Consider the following 11,953-nt stretch of genomic DNA (forward strand, 5'->3'; position numbering starts at 1 on the left):
GCCTCTTTTCTCATCGGGACACCTGAACCCCAAACACCAGACATATGCATGCACAACAAAGACACGTCACATCGGGGACTATCTCCTTTACCGGACGGCGCTGTTGGTGCTATCAGGGTCCACAGCAGTTATAGTGCCAACCTGGGTACCGGCAGGTGAGTTTTCATACGTGTCCAGAATGTAGTAGTCCATGGAGAAGACGGGAGGCTCATCTACATCGCCCACAATGACTCGCAGCGATGTGGAATCCTTGAATGGCCCCAGGTGGGAGAAGTGAGAGTCTGGATGAGTGTTGGAGCCTTCAATGTTGAGAGTGTGAACTTTTGTCTTCTCATAGTTCAGACGCTGGGGACAAGACAAAGCACAACCATCCTGCTGAGGGCACATTTCAAAGATCACTTTAATGAATAAATAGACTAATGATATACTCGGGTTGTAATGGTTATAATGATGTAAATTAGAGCAGAGCTCTGTAAATAATGGGCAAGGTTGAGCTTATTCCCCAAATCATATCTATTTGAATAAATGTAATGATTAAAGGGTTTCTGTTCACATTAGGGGAGGCTGCTCCTCTATTGTTGACAGGCAAGATAAATATCAAAATGTAAAACAAAGAGTAACTGGTTCAAATAAACCAATACCAAATCTCACGATCATTTATAGGGGGTTAGTTAGTTTCGATCCCAGATGTCAAGACATGATGTCGGGGATCCCTGTGGAAGAAAAGGCTGATACATCAGTGTCAAACTGGGCTGCCATGACAGTTATTTTCACTCCAGTGTCCCTCACAGCCACACTTGGAGCCCATCATGTGCTTCCATAAGCATCAGCGTGTGCCTGTGTTGTGATCTCTGATTCATACCTGCTTGAGTGAGATGATTCCCTGCCTGCGGTCAGCATCAGTGGTGATGGTGAAGATGGCAGCTGCGTTGGCATTGGTGATGCTGTAGCTCATCTCAGCGTTCTGCCCTTCATCTTCATCGCTGGCTCTGATCTGACCCACTGCCTTCCCTACAGGAGCCAGCTCTGGTACATACAGCTGGTAGCTCTCTGCAACAGCAACACAACATTTCATTTCATGAAACCTTTTAAACATATTTAGTGCTCTTCTGGGGCTCACTGGAGAGGAGTCTGATGTTACACTGCCACCTCACTTCTAGGTCACATCTAGTAGAGGTCTGTGCTGCTCTCTTCCCAAACTGAGAGGGAGCAGCTCTGAAGAACTCGAGGCTCAACACCCTCAGCTTCCACTTTTCCCCTGGAGGCCGAAAGCAGAAGTCACACTGCTGATTCTGTCCTCAGAGCTGTCACAGGCTGGCTGCTTGGCACTGTGTGAGAAACAATCTGTGCAGGAAGTGTGTTCACTGACGAGAGCTTACACATTGTCATGTAAGACAATAGAATCATTTTGGCACGAACCCTACACTGAGGGCCTACAGCGTGCCTGTGAAGGAGACATTTTATATTATTTTGCAGTTGATTCTTTATTGCCCTGTGATCACTTTTTAATTGTTTGGAATCTGGTGGAGATGAATGCATGAACCAGGTTCTCCCACACAGCTTGAAATTGAAATCCTCTAACTTTAGTCATGAGATAAATAGCAGAGTTCCCCCAATATTTGTTCTGACCAGTCATGAAATGACGCTGCAAGCTAAAAGAAGGCCAGAAAGACAAAAGAAAGATTTTCTTCCCTCAATTCAAAACACACTGGATGGTCACTGAACTCCTCCTATGATTGTGTGTGTTTTGTCTGTGAACTATTCTCTGACCATGACCATGATCAGTTATAATACTGTTGATGGAACATGTGAATTGTTTTTCCTGTATGTCTGGTTTTCTATTTGGATTTAGTAAAGATAAGTGTGTGCTCATGATGTTCTTTGACATGAAACACAAAGGTTATGTGTGTGCTTCTGTAGGACTGGCTTCTCTTGTTCTTGAATCAGAGACCAAAATAAACCTTTACTTGTTCATGCTGAATCTATAACTGTGACCCACTACATGTGTGTGTAATTATAGTCTAATAAAAGCTGTTACACTTTCAGCCATTTTCTTTAACTTTACACTTTTAAATCAACAGCATACAATAAACAGCAGCTGAACCTTTTGCATTTTCAATAGCTGTTTCATACAACAACAGGCTTCAACACAGCAGACGAGGAAACACAAAAACCATGGATCAGGGGAAATAAAGAGCCCAGAGGAGAAAAAGAGAGAAGTGAGGATCAGAAGCCATAGTTATTGGAAATAACTAGCTAAAGGAAGATAAGGTACAACGAGATGGACAAGAAATGTAAACATGTAAGGCCAGCGGTTCAGATCATTGACATCATAGCCACGGGCAAATGCTGTGTTTCAGTAATCTTGCTCTTGTCACGTACGTATATTAGTCACTTCGACTTATATTCACAACAAATGACTTCAAGTCAGATCGCTTGACAGGAGCTTCAGTCATGTGATAAAGGTTGAGTCTCTATACTTCTATAACTCAATAAGTAGACTTTCTCTCAGTCTTAGATTATGGCAAATGTATCTGCATCATGTTGAAATCTATAAGCATGCATCTAAATCTGTAAAGGGACAAAAACATGAGAAGGGCTGAAGCATAAAGAAGAGATTCCACTCTGAGCCGAAATTCACCCATTGCAAACAAAACAAGGCAAGACACTGAGAGATCAACCCCCCCCCCCCCCCCCCGACTCCCCGCTATGGAGGGACTAGTTTGCTGGGAGAAGAGCGGGCCTGCTCCTTTTCTGTAACCAGTGTAACGTTAACACAATAAAAACATGGCAACCTAATGCTACAGTGGTTACAGAAAATGTAAAAACCATCAACGCTGTGGGGAGAGGAGAGGGGGGGGGATCTGATTAGAGGACGTTTACATTCTTTCATTTCACAACGTAGGTTTAGTCCCAAAGGCTAAACTCTATTTTAGAATTGATCTTGACGATTACCACTGATTTAAAACAGTAGACAGCATTTGAATCCATTTTCTACCAGGAAATGCTGATTTTCAAAGTCAACTCCAGCAGTGGTGTTTCATCACAGTAGTCACATCATTAAGTTTACAGCTTAATAAAAGAACGGTTTACTTTTTCACCTGCTGCTGTTAGAAACAAACCGAGAGCGGTCACTTACTCTGGGGAAACTTTGGAGGGTTGTCATTGACGTCAGTGAGGGTGATGTTGACAGTAGTCGATCCAGACAGTCCTCCGACTGAGCCCGCCATGTCTTTGGCCTGGATCACCACAGCATAGTGGTCCCTGGTCTCACGGTCCATGTTGGACGTCGCAGTACGGATGATACCTGAGGTAGAGAGAGACAAAAGGAGCTGTGAAAAACACAGTGTTTGCTTACAGTGACTGCACAAAGCATTAGTTTACTCAGTCAGCATCTACAGTAGGGGTTGTGTGCAGTGAAATCACACATACTCAGACACCAACCTGCCCTCATGCACGCTGATATGAAATAATAATCAATCAGGTCCTGTCTCCTGCTTAAACCACATTTCTACACTCTCACAAACAGAAAATCAAAGGGATTCGATTTGATTTAAATTCGATTCAATTAATTTGGTGTCGTCCAAAATCACCTCAGAGGGCATTACAGTCTGTACACATACGACATCGCCCTAAAGACAAGCGTTATCAGAAAGGAAAGTCTTAAGCCTACTCTTCAATGTGGCGAGTGTGTCTGCCCCCCGGAGCTGGTTCCTCAGAGGAGCTTGATCGCTGAGGGCTTTGGCTCCCATCCCACTTTTTGAGATGTGTCTGATAGTCATGTATTTCTGAAAGTATTTTTTCATGCATTATTCATAGTTGTGCGAGCTGTCTGGTTCTTGAACCATGTTTTATCTGCAATACATCATCATCTCTCAATTATACCTAAAACTTAGGTATAAGTATAAGTATATAATTATATATAGTTATTTGACACAACATGCATTCCTGTTTGCATGTTCCTTCCTCTCCCTTGCTTCACTAAATTATGTACTCTGTACAAGCACAACAATAACAACAACAAACAAGAGGCATTTGTTCCATAGATTGTCACTCTATTACAGTACATGCAGATGTCCAATAATAAACTAATAAATAAATACATGAAATAATAAAAAAGTAATTATCACTGACACAACTTAAAAAAGTGAATACATTAACAAAACGTGATGTTTTAGGGAAGAGTGGCCCGAAAAATCCACTGTACAGAAGAACAAATAAGAAAACACGTTTAGTTCACCAAAAGGCATGTGGGAGACGTGTCCTGCTTTGTTTCTTGAAGCAATGTCTTTTTTTCTGGCCACTCCTCCATAAAGTCCAGGTCTGTGGAGTGTTCGGCTTACAGCGGTGCTATGGACAGGTACTGTGGCTTCAGGGTTGCTTTTGGTCTCTTTGTTGCCTCTCTGATCATTGTCCTGCTTGTCTGCTGTCATTGGTCCTCTCTTGGCAGGTTTGTTGTGGTGCCATAATACTTTTGCAAGGCATTGTAGTTTTCCTTACTACTTGATCGTAGGCCTGCACACTGGAGAAAAGTGGCTCTGCTTGTTCGAAATGGCAATGATGTGAGTGATGTGAGTCATCATTCAAAGTACAATCGAATATGTTGTGCATTTACTCTGCATATTATGTGAATTTGTTTTGAATTTTCAAAGTCCTGGATGTATTAGATAACAACATTTTTAGGAATGCGTCATGAGCTTTTTGGACAGGCTCAACACGCATGTCATCTCTTCTGACTGTCCAATGGACTGTGAGGCAGCCAGTAACAGAGCATGTACAAATGTAACTACACTATAATACTGCTTATGTGGTTAAATAATATTGGCTATATGATATGATTTAAGACTTGGCTTATGAACATGTCTTTATCTTGCGATTGTATTTACGGTTCAACAGGCCTGTTAGCAGCTTCGCCTCCGGATGGTATTTTAGGATCGAGGTTATGAGCTAATGTGACCGGAGTTACAACTATAATAGAGCCCAGCTTTAAGGTCATAGTTGTTGGACTCTAGTTCCAGTTCTACGTTATGGTTATTGATCCTGTTGCGTGTCTGTTGCTTGATTTTTGGGTGGACCTTCATTTTGGATGCTTGTTATTTCTGCTCTGTGTGGGTTACTCCAGACAGTTTAAACCTCTTGTTCTCCTCTTGTGTTGCTGTAGCCCTGTTCAGCCTTATTTTGCTCCAGACCTGCCTTGTGTTAGTCTCATTTGCTCTGGCTTTGTGTTGTTGTCTACCACACCTTGTTGTCTCCATTGTTGGCCTATCCTTTTGTTTCCCTCCTATTCCAGTGCTGCCTACTCCAGTCTTGTGCTGTGTGTATGTATAACTGTCTGTTTCCCATTTCTCCCTGTCAGTTCGTGCTCTATGCTTCCAGGTGTTTGCAGCTGTTGTTTTGCTCTTCGTGTTTGGAGCCAGCCAGTTCTGTTTTGCCTTTGTTTGCCCTGAAACATTGATTTCTCGGTTCCTGTAGCTTTTCCTGTTGCTTCTGCATTTGTGTCCACCTGCCTGCACCACCGTCACATTTCAGTGTTGACGTGCGATCAGTAACCGTGAGTAATAACGCCGTAAGCCGGCCTTGTTTGTTCAAGGGACAAAGACAGAGCACCTCGATGAATGGAGGGCCGAACAGGAAGACACATTTAGCAGCAAGAGCAATGATGCCATGAAAGGCTTTGAGTGAGAAAATGATGGTCAAGCATTATGGTGAGTGCGATGATCCCTTAACAACAAAACTATGGTCATCAGCACTATGTCCCTACAGTTATACATCTCTGTAGAGCGGTAGTGTTTCCCTGTGAGCCCTGCACACGGAAATGACACAATTCAAAATTCCTCTCCCCTGTCAATAGTTTATGCCAATTTGACCAATGTTATGCTTGTATGGATTAGATTAGATTAGAAGACTGTATTAATGCCCAGTGGAGAAACTCATTTGCCACCAAAAACTCATACAGACAACAATAGACACAGTCCACAGTGCACAACGGACAAAAAACACATTACAAAGAATAAATAACACCAGAAAATGCCATATGAAACATGATTGACATCAGAAAGATGCTAAATCTAAAAACCATATCTAAAGGCATCCTGAGTCTCACTGAATGAGCTTCTGAGTCCATTAAAAACATGTGTAATGGACGGCCCTCAGAAGAAACAATCATTTTTAACTTGACCTCTAGTGAGTCCGGGGTGAGGACAATCACTGAGCCAGCCTTCCTAATCATCTTATTGATCCTGTTTTTGTCATCCTTAGTGATGCGCCCCCCCCCCCCCCCCCCCCCTCAGCAGAGCACAACATAGAAGAGGACACTAGCTAAGATCCGCTGGTAAAAAACATGAAGAAGCTTTCTGCTGATGTCAAAGGAGCTAAGCTTCCTCAAGAAGAAGAGTCTTGACTGAGCCTTTTTTAAAACAGCATCAGTGTTCTTCTTCCAGTTTAATTTACTTTAGATATTTATACGACTGGACAATTACTATCTGCTGACCTGATTAAACATTTAGTTAAAAAATGTCATCACACCAGCTGACAAAAGATTCAACCTCCCGTTTATAGGCCAGGTCATTGGCTCCGGTAAGGAGACCAACCAGGGCAGTGTCATCTGAGAGCCTTTGGATGTTACAGGACACATGGCTCTGCCTGTAGTCAGCTGTATGACGTGAGAATAAAACTGTTCCCTGTGGTGCTCCAGTTTTAGTTAAGATGGTGTCAGCCCGTTTTTTATCAAGCCTGACAAACTGTGGTCGAGACAAAAGGTAATCCAAGACCCAAGCAATAGTTGTGTTGTGCAGTTTAAAAGTCATACGTTTTTTAGCTAAAAGGTGCGGTTGGATTGTATTAAAAGCACTAGAAAAGTCAAAGAACATGATCCTAACAGAGCTGGCAGTTGTTGCAAGATGACTATAAATACTGTGGAGCATAAGTAGTGCATCATCTACCCCTACACCCTTCCTGTATGCAAAGTGCAAGGAATCTGAGACCTGAGACCTGTGGCCTGTCTACTCAGGTGACCCAGGACAACCCTTTCAAAACATTTCATGATGTGCGGCGTCAGGGCTATAGGTCTCAGGTTAGTAAGACTTTGAATCCTCACATTGTTTTTCTTTGGGATTGGAACCAAACAAGATGTTTTCCACATTACTGGAATGTTTGATGAAGACAGAGACAAGGAAAAGTTCAAATTAAGGACTGAGCACAGCTGGTCAGCACAGACCTTAAGGGTACGTGGATGGACACCGTCAGGGCCTGCTGCCTTGTTAACCTTAAGGCGCTTTAACTGCTGTCGAACCTCCTCAACATTTATTAGAATAGCTGGGCTACAGTCCTCAGGACTACTCGGTGCAAGAGATGAGAGGATGCTCTCGTGAGATGCAGAGAAATCAAATTCATCAAGCCTTGCAAAGAACTGGTTCCAGGGACGCTGGGAGAACTGGTCCCATAAGCAGTAATATACTTCATACCGTTCCAAAGGCCCCTTGTGTTACTATTGGCCATCTGTCCTTCAACCCTTTCCTTATATTTGTGCTTTATGATTATTGCTTTAATTCATTTTGGGCAGTTTTAATCATATCTTTGAGAAACTGACACAAGCAGTTTTCTTCCCATTAATAGCAGCTTTGATCTCCTCACTCAATGTTTGTTATTAGAGAAAGTTTGTATTTGTTTACAGGGACTGATAGACTCGACACAGTAATTAATATAACTGGTGACTTCGTCAGAGATGCTGTCCAGATCATTGTCATCCTCTAGAAACAGTCCAGTCAGTGCAATCAAAACACCCTCTTAACGTTTCACATGCATCCTCCGTCCACACACCAACAGTCTTGGATGTAATCGGCAGCTTCCGGACTAAAGGAGAGTAGCTGGGAGTCAATAATATCAAATTATGATCCGATTGTCCAAGTTTGACCTGTAATAACGTTTAATGTAGAGCCATCAAGGTGAATTTGTCCAAAATGTTGGTTTGTGAGCAGATACCTTCAAAAGTAGCTGCTAAATTAAGAAGGTGAACATCGTAAACACGACAGCATGTTAGCATTGTGACGTTAGCATTTAGCTCAAATCATCACGATGCTGCAGTAAGCCTCACAGAGCTGCTAGCATGGCTCAAGAGTCTTAGTCTTGTTATAAGTGATTAATATTAGTTATTATCATGGGTCTATATGATTTCTGTCATTTAATTCTGATTTTGGGAAACACACATTATTTTATGGACAGTACTACTTGCCCCAGTTATGTTTTACTGTTAGTTGAGGGTAACTGTGCTGTGAGTGTTACTCTTTGGCTATACGTTTCTATTACACTATTGTTTATGCCTGGTATGTTGTAACTTTGGTGTGTGTGTGATTTCATGATGCTGTGGCTATGTGGAGCTTGAAGGAGGGAGGACTAGTCAAAATAACCTCACTTTGCAAAATGTCCACAGTTGGAAGGCCTGGACCTAAAAACTAGTACTAACAAGGACAGAATTCCACAGCACACACACACACCTCCCACATGAGATGCAGACAGTGTTTAGCCTGGAGGCTCTGCTCCACTGCATTACTCGCTTCAGAGGCTGACAAAGCAGAGAGCCATCTGGCCTTATCAGCCCCTTCAGACAGAGTGGAGAGACAGGGCGCAGGCTGGACAGGACAGGCAGCACACTTTATGCACCTGTATCGCAGAGTGACTGGGCGAGAGACACATAGAGACTGACAGCGAGAAAGAGGATGAAAAGAAAGTTGATAAGTGCAGAGACATGGCGTGAGAGATGGGAACGGACTGGACTAGGGCCTGGGGGCATTCTGCCTGTGTGTTACAGGGATGGAGGCAGAGATCAGGAACACAATAGACACAATGTCAAACTCCTGGCATACATTGTCATTTGATTTTAAAGACCAACACTAATAATTCTGTGTCACTGTTGGATTCACCAGGCAGAAGACCTAAAGAGCTTGAGACAGCTTCGTGGTGAAATGAGAGCAGCTGAAATAGTACAAGGATTGTCTTCAGGGAAATATATTTGAATGTGAAGTCTCCCCAATACAGCTTACTTGACATTATGGATGTAGCATTTTTCACTGTAATCCCTCAAACACACAGAGTATGAGAGGGTACAGACAAGCTATACTTATCGAGGTTCAACTGATGTTTCTGCATCAAAGCTCCCAGCAGTCTGTGCTAGTTCTTAGCACCATTTCATTTAAAACCAAAATTTAATTACATCCTTTCATTCAGCATTTGTCACCTGGTTACAGTGTTTGGACATACTAAGATTAGTTAGAATGAGAGTTTAGCAAAACTAGGCATAAAATGAGTGAATCCAGATTCAAAATTAAAATAAATAAGTAAATACATCTGCATGCTGTATTCTGTAACAGAACCTTAAACGGACTACGTTTACATGCACCACATGCATTTAATAGTAGCATACTTTTACCTCACTACATTTATAATAAATACAACAGCATGAACATGAATGAAACACAAGTGCAGTTAGCTCTAGCATTAAAATTGATCTTACATGTTAACCTACTTGCATACTTTTTCTTATGTAAGATTTTGAATGCAATACTTTTACTTACACTTAGTGTTGTTTAAGCTAAAGATCTTAGTGTTTCTTCAGCACTGGTATTCATCATGACACTGGCTGAGTCACTTTCATCATTAGTGGGGAGTGAGTCACAACCTCTGATTGTCTTTCCTTCCCCTCCAGCCTCCGCTCTCTCTCTCTCCTCTTGCTTTCTAAATGAATCAGCTATAGATGACTTTGTTTTAGACAGCTAAGTGGATTGTATGGTTACGTTTTCTACCACAATTTACACGGGCTGTGTATCCCCCCTACGTACACACAAAACACACTTTTTCATCCAATATCTCCTTGAAAAATGACCCAGTCTCTGAGCCCTGCAGCTGTATAATGGGCCTCCGTCCTCCGACCACGGATGGAGCAGTGGGATAGAGGCTTGGTGTGTTTCAGTTCCTCTTTGTAGTGGGAGCAGGAAAACAATTTTCATAACTCTGGTGAGCAGACTTTGCTGTGGGTTTTGATGTCATTACACCACCTATTGTTGACTTAGATAAAGACCGTTTATTGCCATTGTATGTTGAACATACAAGGAATTTGACATGCATTGACACCTAACCTGGACTCTTGAACAGCTAGCAGGCCTAACCTTGCAGATCGGAGAGGCCTTTTTGGTCAGTAAGGGGTTAAACGTTATACTCTGGCACCTGGCCGTGGAAAGCTTTGTAAGACTGGGGTTAGGGTTAGCCTCTGAGCTGGGGTCTTTGAACAGTTCACACATAGAACTCGGGGGACGATTTCCAAGCACGGATTTGCGAGCGCTGAGCCAACGCCCAATTTGCCTCTCATCTGGGGCTTTTGTCAGGCTCCAAGAACCTGTTGGCAAGTTTAAAAAGTAAGCGGACATTGTGTAGTGTGAACAAGGCACAAGTCAAAAGTGGATTCTTAAATGAACTGGTAACCAGTGCAGGAAGACTAAAAAGGGGGGATATGAGTGAGAACGCCTTTGTCAGAAGTCTGGCACACTCTGAATTTGAGTTACATCTCGGACTATTAGGGGGGTTGAGGAAGCATTACAATAGTTCAGGTATGAACTATTGGGAATTAAAATCATGAATGATTATCTCTATTGCTGAAAGATAACATTGCTCTGATCTCAGCATGATTCTACCATTGTTGGGGTGTTTTGTCCAAAGCTCAGCGTCGAAGATAACACCCAGATGCTAAGCAGTGCCCAACATTTTAATATGGGGACCAAGCAGTGGCTGGACTTGTTTACAGAGGTTCTTGGGGCTTGATGATAAGTCTCTGTTTTGTCAGAGTTAAACTGCAAAACGGTTTGTGACATCCAGTCTCTCACATGGCTATGCAGCTCTCTAGTGTTGCATTCAGAGATGAAGAGATACAACTGTGTATCGTCTGCATAACAGTGAAATGAGGTGTTATTGTGACAGATCATGTGACCTAATGGAACAGATTTGGTCCAACAATAGATCCGTGAGGTAAATGGACTTATACTTGTATATCTCTTTTCTAGTCTTCCGAGCACTCAAAGTGCTTTAACACTACATGCCATCATTCACACCCATTCATACACTGATGGCAGGGGCTATCATGCCCATCAGGACTATGTAGTCATTCACACCCATTCATACAGTGTGTCTTGCCCAAGGACACATTGACATGGACTGGAGGAGCCGATCTTCCGATTGAGGGACGACCGGCTCTACCTTCCGAGCCACGGTCGCCCCTGGCTACAAGATGTCTGTGCAGTTGTGGAGATTAATGAATCAATTGAGAAATAATATTTCCTATTTGACAGATAAAGAATGTCATCCAACAGTATTTCTGTCATCATCATGATCACGATCATTTATATCTCCATCATCACATGCATGCTGCAGTCACCCTCCAGAGTCTGGATTGTAGGAGTGATGAGAGGCTAGAAGGAAACAGAGATGCTCAATTCCACTAAACTAAATAAGCAGTTTGATCCTCCATACTGTGCTTTACACAATGCACCTGAGCTCATAGAACTATATGCACTCAGGGGACAGGACTTCAGTGCTCTGATGAGCCTTCATTTATGTGGTTTCTGCACATGATCAAAGTAGAAATAAACTGATGAATGCGGTCACATATAGTCCTGTTTCTACTGTGGCTATGCATGACTTTCTTACGTAAATAAATACATTGTTGATTGATGTAACAGTGATTCAATCAATGGCCACCAATGGAAGTTACTATTGCTGTTCCAAACATTCCTTGTGTATTTACGGAAATTTCAGCGATTGATAAGCATAAATGTCTTCATTAATTGGTGTCATCTGTCGTCTTGCACAACTGTGGTATGTAAATATGAGTGTTTAATGCTGCATGAATTGATTTTTGGCCAATAGGGGAAGAATAACTCCAAAATAATTGAGCAACATTGTCATACAT

General features: G+C 42.4%; 1 protein-coding gene across 1 annotated transcript in view; it reads right to left on the reverse strand.

Moving 5' to 3' along the window:
• The window catches only part of LOC306789146 (cadherin-18-like), a gene marked incomplete at both ends in the record, with an annotated part of 92,634 nt that overhangs the window by 20,245 nt on the left and 60,436 nt on the right, over window positions 1-11,953 (reverse strand). Inside the window, 3 exons of the mRNA XM_079284953.1 lie at window positions 92-345; window positions 863-1,050; window positions 3,140-3,307. Of these exons, the coding sequence (XP_079141079.1) occupies window positions 92-345; window positions 863-1,050; window positions 3,140-3,307 (610 nt within the window). The remainder of the gene's footprint in view (window positions 1-91; window positions 346-862; window positions 1,051-3,139; window positions 3,308-11,953) is intronic.

This window comes from Melanostigma gelatinosum, assembly GCF_949748355.1.
Source record: "Melanostigma gelatinosum genome assembly, chromosome: 15".
NCBI lineage: Eukaryota > Metazoa > Chordata > Actinopteri > Perciformes > Zoarcidae > Melanostigma > Melanostigma gelatinosum.